The sequence below is a fragment of the Syngnathus scovelli genome, chromosome 11 (assembly GCF_024217435.2).
Source record: "Syngnathus scovelli strain Florida chromosome 11, RoL_Ssco_1.2, whole genome shotgun sequence".
In the NCBI taxonomy this organism is placed as follows: Eukaryota; Metazoa; Chordata; class Actinopteri; order Syngnathiformes; family Syngnathidae; genus Syngnathus; species Syngnathus scovelli.
In genome coordinates, this window is record NC_090857.1 from 13,175,513 (window position 1) to 13,195,231 (window position 19,719).

Below are 19,719 nucleotides of genomic sequence, written 5' to 3' on the forward strand. Positions count from 1 at the left end.
CAATGTCAACTTTCCTGTTTTCTTTGCAGTCGCCATGGCAGAAATGAGCAGAGAGGGCTGGTGCTGCCACCTTTTGATAATAGGAGGAATTTCAAGTTTCATGATTATTATTATTATTATTTTTATTTAGTTTGACAGTGCAGGCGGGCCATGAATAATACATTATAAGACCGAAGCTGTGGGCCGTATGAAATATGCCCGGGGGCCGGATTTGGCCCGCGGGCCGGACTTTTATTTACTGCCTCCTTCTGTCTTTCTTCACTGAGGTTCCTTTCTGTGGATGTCATGGTAACAGCACGTTGCCCAGGTGACAGGGTCTGATACTGATACCTTTTGCGCGCGCGCACACGCGCACACACATACACGCACGCACACACACACACGCACGCACGCACACACACACGCACGCACGCACACACGCACACACGCACGCACACACACACACACACACACACGCGTGTTTTGTCTGGTTTTCATCTTACCTATTTTTTTCATTTGATAGCCGCCATGACATCATTGCACTTCCGGTCTGTGCGGGAAGTCGCCTCAATTTGGCCTTATTTGTTTTGTCAGCATCCTCTTCATTCATCTTCCTCCACATCGGTGGCAATGCCTCACGCGGACCAGGCCGTCCTGGCAGCTCCGTACGCCGCCTCTCGCGCTCACTAGCTCGGGCTCATCCGTGCGAAGGTCCGGTGGTCCGTCATGGTGCAGAAGTCTCGGAACGGCGGCGTGTTTCCCGGAGCGCAGGCCGACCAGAAGAAGTTGAAAGTCGGCTTTGTGGGTCTGGAAGCCGGCGGGACGGATTCTAGCAGGGACGGAGCTCTGCTTATTGCAGGTAATTTCGTCAATAAGCTTGTCAATAGATAAAACAGACGAGGGTCAACGTTGCCGTGACGTCAATCGACCGTAAAATGGCAGAGAACAAAGCCGGATGCTGGGGATCGCTGAAGGTGTAGGGGTGCACTCGCCTGTTTTGTGTGCCGTCACCCTAAATCCGATTCCCGCACAGACGGTGTGCGTGTGTGCGATCGTGCGTGTGTGTATTTGTGTTACAAAAACATCAAAAAACAAAACAAACAAAAAACAAAGACAATGCTTGATGGTGTAGACATCCGGCCCGCGGGCCACTTCCGGCACGCGTCTAAATTTAGACCGGCCCGAAGCATTGTGTCATACAATCAATAATAATTGGCCCGCTGGCACTGTTGCGGGGACCTGCGCGTCCCAGAGCGAGCCACAGAAATTAAACTCGTCCGAACGGGAACGCGCACATGAGCCAGCGCTCATGATCGATTGCGATTGCGAGCGTGTCTCCCCCGTCCCTTCCCTGTTCACGCGCACACAAGTGTTCGTTTGCAAGACAATCAGTGACACAGACACTTCCTCATTCAAATGTCCGTACACCAAGGACTAAGGCGACGCTAAAATCAGAGACGCTGCAAGTGACGCTGCACTGGGAAAGGCAAAAAAAAAAAAAAAAAAAAAACACGGACTACTGGTGAGAGCTGTCTACTTCGTTCAAACTTTACACCAGGGGTCACCAACACGGTGCCCGCGGGCACCAGGTTGCCCGTGAGGACCGCATGAGTCGCCCGCAGGACTGTTCTAAAATTGGCACTTGTCAGTGAGCTGCATCTATTTATTTTACAGTCAAACCTCGGTTTTCGAACGTATCGGTTCTCGAACAAATCGGAATTCGAACAAAAAATTCGATTTTTTTTTTTTGCTTCGGTTATCGAACGAAATTCGGAGGTCGAACTTCGCGAGATGAGCCGGAAGGACCCGAGAAAACCCGACCGCGCGGCCCGGATGTCGACTAACTCCGTTGTTATTGTATTTTCGTTGCTTTAAGGATTGTATTAACCCCTCATCATGCCTCCAAAGAAAGCAAGTGGGAGCAGTAAAGCCATCCTAAAACACAAAGACGCTCTTAAAGCAATGCGACAGTGAGCGCACGGCGCGCTGCGGTTGCGCGATCAGACCAAATTAAGCTCCCTGCGAACTGAGGTCCACTTAAATTTTGGAAAGTACATCAGTACTTTAAAAATATTTTCAAAATTTTAGCGACGGCTCTGTCACAATAATGCGACCAGCGCGGTGCAGTTGCGCGATCGGACCAAATTAAGCTCCCTGCGAACTGAGGTCCACTTAAATTTTGGAAAATACATCAGGACTTTAAAAATGTTTTCCAAATTTCAGCGACGGCTCTGTCACAATAATGCAAGCAGCGCGGTGCAATTGCGCGATGGGCGGCGCGCTACGTTTGTGCATTTGGCGGTGCGCTGCAGTTGCGCGATCAGACAAAAATGCGCAAATGAAAAACTGCTTAATAAAGGCGTTTTTTTTTTGTCTTTAAACGGATACATTTTTTTTCCATTATTTGGCATGGGAAAAATAGATTCGGAATTTGACCGATTCGCTTCTCAAACCGCCTTCTGGAACGGATTGTGGTCAAAAACCAAGGTTTGACTGTATTTTTGCTATTCTTGTTAAAATCACACTTACATGTGAACTGGAAATTACAATAATAACACATATCCATCCATCCATCCATCTTCTTCCGCTTATCCGGGGTCGGGTCGCGGGGGCAGCAGCTTTAGGAGGGACTCCCAGACTTCCCTCTCCCCAGCCACTTCATCCAGCTCATCCCGGGGGATCCCAAGGCGTTCCCAGGCCAGCTGAGAGACATAGTCTCTCCAGCGCGTCCTGGGTCGTCCCCGGGGTCTCCTACCGGTGGGACATGCCCGGAACACCTCCCCAGGGAGGCGTCCAGGAGGCATCCTGATAAGATGCCCGAGCCACCTCATCTGGCTCCTCTCAACGTGGAGGAGTAGCGACTCTACTCCGAGTCTCTCCCGGATGACCGAGCTTCTCACCCTATCTCTAAGGGAGAGCCTGGACATCCTGCGGAGAAAACTCATTTCGGCCGCTTGTATCCGAGATCTCGTTCTTTCGGTCACGACCCATAGCTCGTGACCATAGGTGAGGGTAGGAGCGTAAATCGACCGGTAAATTGAGAGCTTTGCCTTTTGGCTCAGCTCTCTCTTCACCACAACGGACCGGTACAGGGTCCGCATTACTGCCGACGCTGCACCGATCCGCCTGTCGATCTCACGCTCCATTTTCCCCTCACTCGTGAACAAGAGTCCAAGATACTTGAACTCCTCCACTTGGGGCAGGATCTCATCCCCGATCCGGAGAGGGCATTCCACCCTTTTCCGATCGAGGACCATGGACTCGGATTTGGAGGTGCTGACCCTCATCCCGACCGCTTCACACTCGGCTGCGAACCGTTCCAGCGAGAGCTGGAGATCACGGCCTGAAGAAGCCAACAGCACCACGTCATCTGCAAAAAGCAGAGACGCGATGCTGAGGTCCCCAAACCGGACCCCCTCAACGCCTCGGCTGCGCCTAGAAATTCTGTCCATAAAAATTATGAACAGAATCGGTGACAAAGGGCAGCCTTGGCGGAGTCCAACCCTCACTGGGAACGAATCCGACTTACTGCCGGAAATGCGGACCAGACTCTGGCATCGGTGATACAGGGACCGAACCGCCCTTATCAGTTGGCTCGGCACCCCGTACTCCCGAAGCACCCTCCACAGAACCTCCCGAGGGACACGGTCAAACGCCTTCTCCAAGTCCACAAAACACATGTGGACTGGTTGGGCGAACTCCCATGCACCCTCGAGGATCCTGCCGAGGGTGTAGAGCTGGTCCACTGTTCCACGGTCAAGACGAAAGCCACACTGCTCCTCCTGAATCCGAGGTTCGACCTCCCGACGGACCCTCCTCTCCAGCACCCCTGAATAGACCTTACCAGGGAGGCTGAGGAGTGTGATTCCCCTGTAATTGGAACACACCCTCCGGTCCCCCTTCTTAAAGAGGGGAACCACCACTCCAGTCTGCCAATCCAGAGGCACTGTCCTCGATGTCCACGCAACGTTGTAGAGGCGTGTCAGCCATGACAGCCCCACAACATCCAGAGCCTTTAAGAACTCCGGGCGGATCTCATCCACCCCCGGGGCCTTGCCACCGAGGAGTTTTTTAACTACCTCAGTGACTTCGACCCCAGAGATTGGAGAATCCGCCTCAGAGTCTCCAGGCCCTGCTTCCTCAATGGAAGGCGTGTAGGTGGAATTGAGGAGGTCTTCGAAGTATTCTCCCCACCGACTCACGACGTCCCGAGTCGAGGTCAACAGCACGCCATCCCCACTGTAAACAGTGTTGACGTTGCACTGCTTCCCCCTCCTGAGACGCCGGATGGTGGACCAGAATTTCCTCGAAGCCGTCCGAAAGTCATTCTCCATGGCCTCACCAAACTCCTCCCACGCCCGGGTTTTTGCCTCAGCAACCGCCGAAGCCACGTTCCGCTTGGCCATCCGGTACCTGTCAGCTGCCTCCGGAGTCCCGCAGGCCAAAACGGCCCGATAGGACTCCTTCTTCAGCTTGACGGCATCCTGACCGCCGGTGTCCACCAGCGGGTTCGGGGATTGCCGCCACGACAGGCACCAACGACCTTACGGCCACAGCTCCGGTCGGCTGCCTCAACAATGAAGGCACGGAACATGGTCCACTCAGACTCAATGTCCCCCGCCTTCCCCGGGACGTGGGAAAAGCTCTGCCGGAGGTGGGAGTTGAAGCTCTTCCTGACAGGAGATTCTGCCAGACGTTCCCAGCAGACCCTCACAGAGCGTTTGGGTCTGCCAGGTCGGACCGGCATCTTCCCCCACCATCGGAGCCAAACCCACCACCAGGTGGTGATCAGTTGACAGCTCCGCCCCTCTCTTCACCCGAGTGTCCAAAACATGCGGCCGCAAATCCGATGACACGACTACAAAGTCGATCATCGAACTGCGGCCTAGGGTGTCCTGGTGCCAAGTGCACACATGGACACCCTTATGTTTGAACATGGTGTTCATTATTGAAAATCCGTGTCGAGCACAGAAGTCCAACAATAGAACACCGCTCGGGTTCAGATCGGGCGGGGCGTTCCTCCCAATCACGCCCTTCCAGGTCTCACTGTCATTGCCCACGTGAGCATTGAAGTCACCCAGTAGAACGATGGAGTCCCCAGAAGGAGCGCTCTCCAGCACTTCCACCAGGGACCCCAAGAAGGGTGGGTACTCTGAGCTGCCGTTTGGTGCATAGACACAAACAACAGTCAGGACCCGTCCCCCCACCCGAAGGCGGAGGGAGGCTACCCTCTCGTTCACCGGGGTGAACCCCAATGTGCAGGCGCCCAGCCGGGGGGCAATAAGTATACCCACACCTGCTCGACGCCTCTCACCGTGGGCAACTCCAGAGTGGAAGAGAGTCCAGCCCCTCTCGAGAGGGCTTGTACCGGAACCCAAACTGTGCGTGGAGTCTAGTCCGACTATATCTAGTCGGAATCTTTCTGCCTCGCACACCAGCTCGGGCTCCTTTCCAGCCAGAGAGGAGACATTCCATGTCCCAAGAGCCAGCTTCTGCAGCCGGGGATCAGACCGCCAAGGTCCCTGCCTTTGGCTGCCGCCCAGCTCACATTGCACCCGACCCCTTCGGCCCCTCCCACAGGTGGTGAGCCCATGGGAAGGGGGACCCACGTTTCCATTTCGGACTATGCCCGGCCGGGCCCCATGGGCGTAGGCCCATGTGTTAATAACACATAGTGAAAGCCAAATTGAGCAAACTGGCTATTTCAGAAATGTGTGTCAAACTGGTAGCCCTTTGCCTTAATCAGTACCCAGGAAGTAGCGCTCGGTTTAGGAAAGGTTGGTGACCCCTGCTCTACACAGTACTACGCGTCCGCGCCGCCCACTCACAGTGATCGCAAACAACAAAAAGACTATAGATCATTATTTTGTGTGCGTATGAAGTTGAAATAAAAAAGATAAAATGGAGAATGTTTTAATTTGGATTAAAAATCTGACATGATGCAACCTGGCCTGTCTACTGCAGTCGAAACACCAATATCACCCTTATTAATACAAGAATAACAATCATAAAATAAACTTAAAACATCTAATAAAAAAATCATTCAACTTGCATAAAATTGTTCATTTTTATTTAATATGTTATTATTTTAATCTTTAACTTTTCTGGTAGTGCAACTGACAATAGATTCTCATTTGCAATACCAACCTATCTGCAGACATCAAAGGATATGCTTACATATTTACAAGTTCTTTCACAATGGTTCGAGGAATGTCTGTGCGAATGGTCGGCCCCTATACTTTTTCTTCTAATCAAATCTGGCCTGCTTTGCAAAAAGTTTGGACACCCCTGGTATAGGAGTACACTTGCCGTTCTTGTGTGCAGCCACCATGAATTTATTCCCGCAATGACTGTTATAATAAGTTGTTATAATAATAAGAGTTCTAAAAACATATTTATAGTATTGTACCTTGTTATAAAAAAAATTCTAATAATAAAAGTATATAAATAATAACATATTTACAGTATGTACACTTGTACCTTGTTATAGAAAAGTTGTTATAATAATAAAACAGTTCTAAAAACATATGTCACACACATGCACACATACACGCACATACGCGCACAAACGTATCATATATTTATATTATTTATACATTATTTTCTGTATGTCATTTATACAACGTATTAATAGGGTCTGGCAAAATGATCTGACATATTTGTAGGTTTAATAAAATGCAAATAAATTTTGTTTCGTTTCAGTTGCTAATGAATTGGACCGGTGAGCATTGCGCTTTCATTGTGGAAACGTTTATCCAGAACGAATCTGTAACTGCAACACAACGAGCGTTCCATACTTCAGACTTCGTAGACATGATCCCGTACCTGCTCGAAACACTATCTTGTTATGGATTACTAACTTCAGAGCCAGTGGATCAGCGTTGAAAACTAAAATCAACCGGCCGACCTTGCACCGCCAGAACTCCAGAAAATGTGGCAGCGGTAAGACCAAAATGACATTATTCGAAAACAAAATGAAAATGAAATGAAACAAAACAAAACAAAATGACATTATATGTACTTTTCGAAAGTAAAAAAAAATGTTTTTGTTTCATTAATTTTATTAAACCTACAAATGTGTCAGATCATTTTGCTGGACCCTGTAGTATTTGCCTGTTTGAAACTGTTATTTAATGTTCTAATGATAACATATGCACTTATATGGTTTAAGATACATTTATTGATACACAAACAATGTAAGTATGTTAAAAAAAAACGGTGACAGTACTTACTTCGCGGATTTTCACATATTACGTGTGGTATTGGAACCAATTATCCGCAATAAACGAAGGATTACTGTATATTTGAAATGTTGAATTTGTCATTAAAAATTAATGGGGAGAAATTAGCCGGAATTTTGTAATATTTGTGAAAACTGAACATTTTTGGAATTGGAAAAATGCAAGCACTCATAACGTGAATATTTGGAATACGTCAAAAGTGGAATGAAGTGAAGCAGATGAATTTTGTGGAAGTAGTTGCAGGACAAAAAAGTGAGGAGGAGAATAAAATAGAAGAAGAAGAAGCGGAATAATAAAGTGAATGGTGTCTTTGCCTTCACACTAATAACATAAGTGTGAAGGCCTTCGCTAATTAGGCGGCCCCAACAAGACCCCCCAGATCTAACTCAGTAGTGCCTTCTACAGGGGTGGTCCATTTTTTTTTTCTTTTTCTTTTATGGCCTGGCACAGGGAGCTTAGAATATCATAAATATTCAAATTTATATAAATTTATAATATCAATATATTCATAAAGAAGATAAATACAGAAGCTCCCTGAACTGAAGTGAGTATTGTGGCACTCGCAGCGCTTTTGATTCTTGGTAATTGTTTTTGTTACTGTTGTTGCGGTTCTGCGTACATACTGAGCGCGGGCCCCATTTGTGTTGCACAGCCGACGAAGGTCCTCGGCGTCAGCGCAGCAGCGTGTCGGGGGGCAAGAAAGCTCCCAAGAGGAACGCCCTCTACAGGCGGCTGCAGAACTTCCTCTACAACGTCCTCGAGAGGCCCCGGGGGTGGGCCTTCATATACCACGCCTACGTGTGAGAACACACATGCACACACACATACACGCACGCATAAGTTATACTCGGCTTGCTGGACGAGTTCCAGCGGCCAAAGCGTTGGGCCGAGCGTCCGATGAATAAGCATTCATGTTTTACACCGGTGTCAGCTGACTTTGCAGAAATCAATGATGGTGGATGCTCCGCCGCCTCCTTAGAGCTGCCTTGTTAGTACATCTGCCCGTGGGTGGCATTTGTCCTCTCAGGTTCCTGCTGGTCTTCTCCTGCCTAGTCCTGTCCGTCTTCTCCACCATCCGAGAGTACGAGAAGAGCTCCGAGGACGCGCTCTACATCCTGGTAAGCGGCCGGATGCTCCCAGCATATCTGAAGTGGGCTGCTCGGCAGAGCAGAGTGTACGGCCCGCTCGATTCGTGTAGCACAGTGTTTCCCAACCACTGTGCCGCGGCACACTGGTGTGCCGTGAGAGACGTTCAGCTGTGCCGTGGGACTGTCCAATATTAATTACGGAGCGCATTGTAAACAGGATCGCCAAACCACTGGTCAGTTCGCGCAAGGCCTAGTCAGCCACTTGCTAATCGTGCATGTGTGGAGAATCGGAGAATCTTGAGATTTCATATTGTGTCGATATGATTGTATTGCATCGGCACATATTCAGTTTATGTGTGTGTTGCTGTGTGCTTTTGCTAACAGTGACAGACACTATGACGGTTGTGGTGCGTTTGTGGTCCGATGGAAATCAGAGAATGCAGTTCAACCGGAGAACCTGGATTGGTTATTTTTCACATACGTAAAATAAGCAGTCAAGTCGAGACTCCTCGACTGTGATAGCCACTCACCTGCTGTCAGAACAGCAGAGCATCTTTAAAAGTAACTTTGTTCTTATTGTTGCAATATTTATAGACCTAGTCTAAAACAGTAAACAAAATCACGTTGATTCTTTTATTTTAATCACAATCACTTTAAATAGTTTATTTCTTACACCGTCTAAAAACTGTCACTTTTATTTAAAAAAAGGAATACAATTTAAAGAATATTTAGTATTTATTTCTATTAAATTATTCGACTCTCCATACATATATAGGAATAGGACTCTTGTTGGCGGTGTGCCGCGAGATTTTTTCCAATGAAAAGGTGTGCCATGAATGAAAAAAGGTTGGGAAACACTGGTGTAGCACATGGAGAAGCGCCAGTTCAAAGACAGAGCAAACGAACAAGTGCTCGGCAGCCAAACCGTGTCATCAGGCCGTGTTCCAAAAGCCAAGGTGGAAACGTGATGGAAAGATGGAACCACGTGTGTGCAGGAGGTGGTGACCATCGTGGTGTTCGGCGTGGAGTACATGGTGCGCATCTGGGCGGCGGGCTGCTGCTGCCGATATCGAGGATGGCGAGGAAGACTCAAGTTTGCCAGGAAGCCCTTTTGCGTCATCGGTGAGCCTGACCGCGCACGCATCTGAATGTCTCCATCATGCTGTACTACCTAGCTAATCACATGTGTCAAAGAGGCCTATTTTAACGTGTGCTTGTGTCGACGCGTCCTCAGACATCATGGTGCTGATCGCGTCCATCTCGGTGCTGGCGGCGGGCACGCAGGGAAACGTGTTTGCCACCTCAGCCATCCGCTCGCTGCGCTTCCTCCAGATTCTGCGCATGATCCGCATGGACCGCCGCGGAGGAACCTGGAAGCTGCTGGGATCGGTCGTCTATGCCCACAGCAAGGTGATGCATGGCGACCAGTCGCCCAATGTTGCATAGACATACGACAGGCTGTTCAGCCAATGTCGAGGCAACCGTGGGCCAGCAACGGCTATTGGAAAGCTGCCGTCGGGTGAGGGTGTTGCAACAGTACCAATAATTTGCGCTTTTCTACATAAACACAGAATCAAGTGAGCAAACACTTTGGATAGCCCTGCACTACAGTACAGAAAGTGTTCTGGCGGCTTGAGTGTGTGCGTGACACAGGGAGTCCTATCATGTCAAGTTGGGTGTTGATTGTGGACATGATTGATGTGACTTCATGATTTTTTTTTTTGCTATCTCTGAGGCGGAAGATTGAATTTGGAATTTCTGTCTATTTACGTGTGCAGGAACTGATCACAGCCTGGTACATCGGCTTCCTGTGTCTAATCCTGGCAAGCTTCCTGGTTTATTTGGCCGAGAAAGAAGACAACGAACAATTTGAGACCTACGCTGACGCCCTCTGGTGGGGATTGGTGAGACTTCCTCCGATCCACTTGAGCCAAAAACGCGCGTTGAGTGTCCGACGCCGTCTAACTGGCCGCTGTCCATCAGATCACGCTGACCACCATCGGCTACGGAGACAAGTTCCCCATCACCTGGAACGGTCGCCTGCTGGCGGCCACGTTCACACTGATCGGCGTGTCCTTCTTTGCTTTGCCAGCTGTAAGCGTGTGTGCGTGTTTGAGGGGCCGTGTGAGTGTGTGCGAGTGGACACTCGTGCTTTCATGTCAGTTTCCTCTCCAGGGCATCCTGGGTTCTGGTTTTGCTCTCAAGGTACAAGAGCAGCACAGACAAAAACATTTTGAGAAAAGACGGAACCCAGCAGCGGGACTCATTCAGGTAACCTAAGGTTAACAGAATCAACGAGAATCCCTTCCAGTCGAATTGCGTCACCTGCCATGTGTGCACAGGCTGCGTGGAGGGTTTATGCCACAAACCTGACTCGATCCGACCTGACATCCACGTGGGACTACTACGAAAGGACCGTGTCCGTCCCCATGTACAGGTCAGTCCGCCCCCTTCCGACAAACATGAGCTCATACGTAAAGTTTATGTGTCGTGGCGTACCAAAAAGATCTTAAAAGGCCTCACAGGTCTGTGGTTGAAGATGGGCAACACCCCCTGGTCTAAATCCCCAAGCGGGTGAGGAAAAACTCCACAGCCCGTTTGGGGGAAGGAAAGGAAGAAAGCTGGTGAGGGGAGGCGACCACATATGAAGGACTGCCCCTTCCAGGATGGCTCCAACGGCTGCCGAGCAGCAATTATCCGAATCCGAAAAAAGCAGAGACCCAGATACAAGTGGTTGTTCCTCAGGACCTGAGCCGCTCGGTCGATGCCGAATCCTTCACGTCAACAGCAATGAAGTGGTCCGCCTCAGGTCTCATCCAGGTCACTCAGTGCTTTGACAGGAGAAGAAGGCAAAATGGCCAATTCCGTGTACCAGGAGGCAAGGAGTGCTTTTGTGAAATGTAAAAAGCCAAATTGAGATTTCACTGTTAACAGAGGCACACACTCAAATTTGCACTGGTATGGCCTCATCAACAAAGACAAGCATCAGCTGAGGACAAACAATAGATTGCGGTGTCTTTGCAGGTTAATTCCACCCCTCAACCAGTTGGACCTGCTGAGGAATCTGAAAAACAAGTCAGGACTCTCATTCAGGTCTCCCCTTATGAAGAACTCTGTCTTGTAATTCACCATTGTCTTTTGCTTCCATGCCCATTATAACTGTCATGATGATTTACCTTTCTTTTGTCTCTGCAGGAAGGAAGTCCAGTCAGAGCCTTCTCCCAGGTCAGAGTCCACAAAAGTGTGCGAGTGAAGCTCGATAAAACCTTGGCGAGAACCTTGACGAGAGGCAAAAATGGGTGCAAACTCGATTGTGCATGCTAATAAATATGGTGGCTTATCTACCGAGCGGGCGCACCTCGGATGGCATCGCCCATCCATGTTGCCGCAGAGTTGACTTCTCCTGTAGCCTGTCACAGTCAGTGGTACTGCATCCATTCGACAAATGTCGGGATGAAATATCCAGGCTTGCCAACACGTCCACTCCTATCACTTCAAACATCATTTTATCATTGTGATGCTCGCGCATATTCCATGGTGAAAACCATTGGTGCTACTAGAATAGCTTCAGTCTGGGCAACTTTTGAGTCAATTGGCACAATGTTTGTAGGCCACTTGCGACACGCCCGCCAACTGCTTGCGCAGACCGTTAAATGAGCCAGCAGCTCATTTGGCAGCCACCATCAGTCATCTTGGAAAATGTTGCCTTTTTCACTTTCTCCTGTGCCAGCAGTCAGAAGGTGAGTCTAAAAGAGAGAGTCTTCTCATCTCCACGCAGTTCGGGAACCAAAGGAAAAGGTTCTCCTCAGCATGGTGAGTCTTGTCCAGATAGTGCACCTTGACTGGCTCTCGGATCCCAACCTCTTGCATCGACTTCCTCTTGCTAGTGATCCCGGTGGTTGGTCCAGGTGTAGCTCCAGGCGTGGCACCCGGAGTTCCTGGTGGTGTTCAGGCCCTGCGCCGCTCCCCCAGCATAGAGCCCGGTCTGGAGGACAGTCCGAGTAAGGTTCCTAAGAGCTGGAGCTTTGGAGAACGCAGCAGAACCAGGCAGGCCTTCAGGATTCGAGGAGTCGCATCCCGCCAGAACTCCGAAGGTAGGACTTCTCGCTTCCAGTCACCTGACCACTGATGTGTCCAATCATGTGTCCCGTCTCATTTTCAAGGACTTGATGTGTAGCGGAGGACGAGACACTCAAAATATGTCCAGTCATCAGAAACCAAATGGTTCTTTTGTATGGATTGATGAGGGATGGGCCAATTGATACATGGATGCTGGAATGAAAAATGATGGCTAAGACTGTTTGGAATAAAGACTGACTGTAGGGGTGGCTTGATACCTGTTTGGATTTATGGATGCTGGAATGCTAAATGATGGCTGAGACCGTTTGGAATGAAGACTGACTGGAGGGATGTTTAGTAGAATTCATTAGATGGGTGAACAGAGAGGCAAGTTCGCACTATTGATGGATGGCTTTTTGGATGTCTTGAGTCAAATGACTGTAGCGTCAAGGCAACATAGCCAATCAAAATGCTCCCTGACAGATCAACAAGGAAGCTGTGACAAATAAAACACAATACATACCCAATGGTGTTTTTTTTGTTTTTTTTATAGGAAAGTAAATGCACCAGACGCCAAGTAGCATTTCCCAAGACAATTATTTTTACAATGTCGCCATTTTACAACACTCTCTCTGGTTCTGGAAACATGCAGGAAGCGTTGCCACGTGTCTGGAACTGTCTGTTCTTTGTTTTTGACCGATAACGTGTGATCAAGCAAGATTTCTGCCTTGGAGGACTTGCTCGACACAACACACTAAACACGACTAAAGCTGTTGAATGCCGGACTTTTTTATGGCCTCTGTAACAAGTGGACAGGATTTGAAAAATCCTGACGTGCAGCAGGACAAAGCGAGCGGCTGTGTCTTTCAATGTGGCGCTCTCTGGGTGTCACTGTTTTGGTGTCTGATTCTGAGGCTTTCAATGTCAAACTTTCCAGGTGTCACTTGTTTGGTGTGTGATTCTGAGGCTTTCAATATGGACCTCTTCAGGTGTCACTTGTTTGGTGTTGATTCTGAGGCGTGTGGTGTGTTCTTTTTGTGTAGTGCTCATAGAGATGCAGGATGAAGAGTTCCGACAGAAGAGCTCGCCAGGTTAGCGCAGGCGTACAAACAAGCGCGCGCAGGCGACTGCCATGGTCGCTGCAATTCCGCCCTTTGTTGGCCATTGCAGACACAAGCTTGCCAGGAGAAGACATGGCCGATGATAACAAGAGCTGCCACTGTGAGTTCGTCCCGCAAGACTTGACACCCGGCATTAAGGTCACCATCCGAGCCATCTGGTACAAAGACCCTTCTTCCGCAATGGTCGCCACCAACACCATTTTGTCAACTTCACTCATGGCTTTGCTCGCTGTTCCTTTGCCGTCTGATTCACATTTTGGTTCACATTTTGGTTTATTTTGCTCACCTCAGGACCAAGGTCACCATCAGCTGTTGGGTAAGAGACACAAACTGATACCAATAAGCTTTCATATTCTTTTCTTGTCTCGTGATCCGTTCTGTTGTCTTCTGTCATGCGTCACTGTTTGGTAGTGTTGTTGTTTTTTTGGTGCCATTATTATTGTTGTCATTTGTGCTCTGTCACCCTCCAGATGTCACTGACAGATTCCCTCATTAACAATCAGCTAACATCAGAAAAGTCCCAACAACTTACACATGTTCTAGTGAATCCATTGTGACTGGACTCAACAATTCATTGTAGAATCTCCTTGATCCAGTTCATCTGAGAATTGAATCTAGAATTGTTTTATTTTGTCCATCTAAAACAGGGGTGTCAAACTCTGGCTCAGTGTAATTATATTTGGCCCGGAAAGACAAATTGTGCATCGACTTTGTGTCAATACTAAATTTGCAAATTGTCTTCACTTTTAAAAAATAGAGATGTTTCTAGCAATTTTTATTTCCATTAATCTTTTTAAGAATTTAAACTGTTCTTACTAGTGTCTGATTTCTAAACTAGTTATTCATCAGTTTGTTGTGTAGCCAATATATGAGACGTTCATACATTTATTTGGTTTGACTGTCATAATGGCCCTCTGAAGGAAACTATGACTGATGCGGCCCGTGACAAAAATGAATTTGACAACCCTCATCTAGGGCATCGATTAAGTCAAGAATGGTATGACCCTGTCCATATCAGACACCAATTTTATGACCCACTCCAATTTGAACATGAAATTAGGATGGAATCTCTGCTTGACTCAGCTGTAGTCTAAAAGACCAGTTTACACTTGATGTTAGACTGGTGTTGACTTCCTTTTTCTTGTCTCCCAGTATCATGCGCTTCATGGTGTCCAAGAGGAAGTTTAAGGAGAGTCTTCGTCCGTATGATGTCATGGATGTGATTGAACAGTATTCAGCAGGACACTTGGACATGCTGGCACGGATTAAGAACCTTCAGTCCAGGTGCAACGTCTGCCCTCGACTTTGTAGTTCGCTGCGACAATGCAGCGGGTCTATTTTCTTCCCGCTTTCAGGGTGGACCAGATCGTGGGCAGAGGAACACCAATTGCAGACAAGGACCGACCAAAAGCTGCAGGGGAAGAACTCCCTGAGGACCCCAGCATGATGGGACGCTTGGGGAAGGTGGAGAAGCAGGTGACCAACCACCACTGGCAAACAGCATGATTGCCAGGACTTTATTTGATGATGGATGTTGGTAATTTGTCCTCTTCTGGACTGTCCTTCAGGTCTTGTCAATGGAGAGAAAGCTGGACTTTCTAGTCAATATCTACATCCAGCGAATGGGAATCCCACAGACAGAGACGGATGCCTACTTTGGATCTAAGGAACCAGACCCGGCGCCACCTTACCACAGTCCAGTGGACCAGCTGGAGAAGAGCCAGTCTATTCAAAAGACCCCGCAGTTAGTAATTGATGCTGATCATCAGGATGTGTCCTTACAAGACATAATCCTAGACTGGAATTTTATATTCCAGTCCACCCATGACATGAATATTTTGAACTCGTCAATCTACAACACAGTTTGACCCGAGAATCTAACATCTAACACCTTCTAACATCTGAGGCATGACCGCAGTCTAGAATCTGAGCCTGTAATCTAAGGCATGTGTCTTGGGACCTCTCCCATGAATGTCGTTTAAAAATATTGTGATACAGACCTAAAAGAACCAGAGTCTGATACTCTTAGAACTTACCATTGTTGTTGTTGTTGTTGTTGTTCCAGAGTGTTGCCAGATGACAGTGTGGACAAGAGTCATTTTGGGACCAAAATGGTCAGGTCCAGCAGTTCGACTAACCCCCGGGACTACAATGCCAGGACCACTTGCCCCCCCTCCACTTCTTGGCAGCCAATCAGTTCCCAATTCCTTCAACAGGTTCCACCTCAGCCACAGCGTAGCCTAGGGAACACCCCGAGTCCAGAGGGGGACGAGTCCCTAGTTCGACTTCCACCGCCACCAGCCGGAGAGAGGCACGGTGGGAATCGAGCCAAACGCCACAGTACCGGAGAAAGGGGGGGAGCTGAGAGAGGGGGCAAGGAAGGGGCAGGGGAAGGGGGGCAGGATGAGGTCAAGCCCGACAGCGACCACTCCCTGTCCATCCCATCTGTGGACCACGATGATTTGGAGCACTCCTTCAGCGGGTTTTCCATCTCTCAGTCCAGGGACAACCTGGATTTGCTCAACAACAGTTTCTATTCATCCGCCAAACTGGCATCCAACCTCGGGGGATCAGCGGGGGCCTCCTGCTGTGCCACCACAAGACCATACATTGCAGAGGCCGAGTCGGACTCAGACTCGGAGCTCTGCGCGCCCTCGCCGCATTCAGACCACATCTGGCCCGCAAACAAGTAGAGCCCATTGGAAACCAGGTGGAACCAGCAGAACTCCAAAATAAATATATGAATAAGTCATAGTGATAGAAAGGTGACAAAAACATCCACACACCAGCTTAAGTGGAGGGTGAAGCAGAAACACGTAAGATGCGACCTATCAGCTGAGTTCATCGACTTTTTGGATCACCGCAACACTGAAGACATGCTCTCGTCCGATTGGTCTCTGCAGTCACACAATTGCTCTTGATACGCTGACTGAAACACGCCCACGCCTGACTGGTTCACTGCAGAGATACAACCAATCCTCTGGTATGTTGGTTGCCGCACCGAGGACACACTCAGACCCGATTGCTTCACCACGACACTGAGACGACATGTTTCCAACAGACTGGCTGACTGTCGGGACACGCTTGCACCCGTTTTTTTCGCATTCAATGCCTGCCTGCCTGTGCATCAAATACATTTGTATGTATCAAACAGTAACATGTAATGATTGATTTAGAAAAAAGTGACACTGGCTCAAAAGTGGCGTCAAAGGTTCAGACAGTCACGAAAAAAATGGAAAAGGAAACAACATTTTGAAGAACAGTAAGAGAGTCTTCAAATCTAAAGTCTAAGTGTTTGAGCTAGCTAAGTGGTCGACGCCAAAACTAGCGCCACTAGTGTGCTCACATCGTGCACCGCTTAAAATGGTAAAAACCCTCTGGTCCTCAAGGCTATACAAAATATGAAATTGCCAATGTGCACACTATTATGCTAAGTGAGCATGGCTTGCTGTACGGTACGAGAGAGAGCAGCACTGAAGCTAACGCTAAGGAGTCCTGCTGGCGGCAATAATCCAGGCTTGAGTAACATACATAGAATTGACAAGTGAGACATTTTTCCAAACATTATTGTTTTGAAAGACTAACTTCATGCGAAGGGAAGGGGTAGCTTGTGAGCTAACTTTGCTAATGCTGCAGTTCCACGCAACCTTCGATCATAAAGCTCATCCAGACATGATCTAGGGTGACCAGATGTTCTCTTTTTCCCAGACATGTCCTATTTTTGAGCCCTAAAAAAAAGAAAAAAGAGGAGGACTGAAGAGGAGCCCTTTTCTTTCTTCAAATGCTGCACCAATGCCCATATTTCTTTTGTCTTTTTTTACTTAGTGTACCACTATAAAACTCAAAAATGTCAGTCTACACGTTTTCTATACTCCTTGTCCCCACGGGGGTCGCGGGCGTGTTGGAGCCTATCCCAGCAGCCATCGGGCAGTAGGCAAATGATTTTGTTATTGTATATATGTTATTTTGTGTTATTCGGGCCAATAAATGCAATTGCTATACAGACACCATGTCATTTGTGTCATAACATGACACAAATGACATGTCATAACATATGACACAAATGCCCCCAAAAAAAAAGAAAGGTATCCTCTTTTTCAGAAACCAGAAATCTGGTCACCCTACCTGATCAGACGCTTGCATTATATTGGCGACTCGTGACATGGAGACAATTTGTGGGTTTTCCTAACGCTGCACACACCTCTCTCACTTCTCACCACATGCACTCTCACACACGCATGCTCATGTACCCGTGAGTATTAATCACAAAAACCTTATCTTGTGCTATTATTGACAACAATTGAACAACAAAAATTTGTAAGTGCTGGTGAAATAAAAACAAAAATCAATGTACCTTAATTGTTGAAGGGAATCATTACAAATGGTCCCACACATTCACCGAATGATAAATCCGAAATGAGTTCTGAAAAGGGAGCAACGGCAATGTCTAAATATTCTTATTAATTTATACAAACATAGTTGCTTCATCAGAGCACAGACACGGCACACACAGCTTGGTACACAATAAGGCAGAGCTCATTAACGTCATGACACATTGATACAAAACACTCAGTAGATAAACATTCTTATGAGGATATGTTTTTCCCCTCCCTTTTCTCCCCTCTGACTTGCGCAGAGTATAAAACTTTCTGATCTGGAGTCTGACGTGGTTGTTTTCATCTGCTAAAGTGCATTGTGTACTGACTGTCGTGAGACAACCCATGATCTTGCAAATAAAGAACCAACTATTACTCCACATCTTTGTTTTCTTTGCTCAACAATGGACATCTTGAACAAAACGCAACAATTGGTGACTTCGACGCGATGTCCAGTTGAGCAGTTTTAAGACTTCCAAGGGGGAGAGCTTCTTCTGCGGTCTTGAGGCCCGGGGCCCCACCTTTAGAAGGTAAGAAGGCTTTTTCCTTCATAAATTGTGGCCTCCGCACCGTAGCGGCATTGTCTTTCCCGACCCCAACTTTGATACTTAATGATTTATGTGGAGGTGGTTGATTTTTATTTTTTTTATTTTAGTTTAGTTTTGTGTAGTGTTAGAGGCCCAAGGACAGTGAGGTCTGTGTAGAGAAGGACGGCGGAGTCCACGTAAAACAGAAAATTCCGCAAAACCGTGCAAATGTTATATAGTGTTAGAACTTCCGAGGTGGAATCCGGGGTTTAGTTTTGTAGTGTTAGAACTTCCGAGGTGGAATCCGGAGTTTAGTTTGTTTTGTGTTGTAACTTCCGAGGTGGAATCCAAGGTTTAGTTTTGTAGTGTTAAAACTTCCAAGGTGGAATCCAGGGTTTAGTTTTGTTTTATGTTGTAACTTCCGAGGTGGAATCCGGGGTTTAGTTTTGTAGTGTTAGAACTTCCGAGGTGGAATCTGGGGTTTAGTTTTGTTTTACGTTGTAACTTCCGAGGTGGAATCCGGGGTTTAGTTTTGTATAGTGTTATAACTTTACTTTCATGTTGTGTCATTTGTGAGTATTTTTGTGCTGTTGTGTTTGTGTATCGTCTTGTCATTTGTGGGCATTTTTTGTGCTGTTGTGCTTGTGTATCGTCTTGTCTGTATTGTGGAGTGACGGTGGTAGGGCGTTGGCTCTGTTGCTATAAAGCAGAGTAGACATATTTAGGGCGTTGGCCCTTGGCTGTCTAGTTGTAATATTGTTGAAGTGTATACATAATTGTTACTGTTGTCGTTATTATTGTTATATATTATTAATAGTGCTAATTGGGATTAATTATGAACATGGAAGTTGAATTTGATCACGGGAAACGATTGGTTTGATTTGAAAGCACTTCCATTGGCAGATAAGAGTGTGCGAGCTCAACTGAGTGCTGCTGTTGAAATTCAAGTGGAAAATTTCCCGCCAAAATTTAAAAACGAAAAGAGATAGCTGATTGGATAAAGAACTTTCAAAGATCTGGACACTTCCCTACTGATGATCACAAAACTGATGTGTGGCATTGTTACAAAAAAATGATGCTAACTTGGTTATCAGATTGGAAGAATTGACTGCTGTTCTTATGTGTTTGTATGTGATGTCTGTAAAATTTTAATGTCAGTATGTTGTCGTCCTTCTGTGTGTTTGTGCGCGCATGTGAAGAAGTTGGGGATCCCCATGTGTGTGTTTATTTGAATGAGTGATTGGCACTAGGTGGAACAGCATGGCTCCAGTGAAGGGAAGTTGGTCTACGGTTTGAGCAGGGGGGGAGACTGATGAGTGTGCATGTGC

General features: G+C 47.5%; 1 protein-coding gene across 5 annotated transcripts; it reads left to right on the top strand.

Moving 5' to 3' along the window:
* The first annotated feature begins 693 nt into the window (after positions 1-693).
* Positions 694-18,244, top strand: LOC125977564 (potassium voltage-gated channel subfamily KQT member 2). Of its 5 annotated transcripts, none has more exons than XM_068652365.1 (19): positions 694-838; positions 7,873-8,020; positions 8,248-8,338; positions 9,304-9,430; positions 9,543-9,718; positions 10,087-10,212; positions 10,292-10,402; positions 10,484-10,579; positions 10,651-10,745; positions 11,333-11,428; positions 11,504-11,533; positions 12,039-12,121; positions 12,196-12,402; positions 13,411-13,458; positions 13,538-13,646; positions 14,641-14,772; positions 14,844-14,964; positions 15,057-15,232; positions 15,554-18,244. In XM_068652365.1, exons 1-19 carry the CDS (start codon positions 706-708, stop codon positions 16,179-16,181), a joined length of 2,733 nt encoding a protein of 910 aa, XP_068508466.1. In that variant the 5' UTR covers positions 694-705; the 3' UTR covers positions 16,182-18,244. The 5 variants fall into 5 exon arrangements, 4 of the variants coding, with proteins under 4 accessions (XP_068508466.1, XP_049590215.1, XP_049590217.1 ...); XM_049734258.1 differs by having other exon boundaries at positions 11,333-11,401; positions 12,042-12,121; XR_011087716.1 differs by lacking the exons at positions 15,057-15,232; positions 15,554-18,244 and adding an exon at positions 13,780-13,804.
* The last annotated feature ends 1,475 nt before the right edge of the window (positions 18,245-19,719 follow it).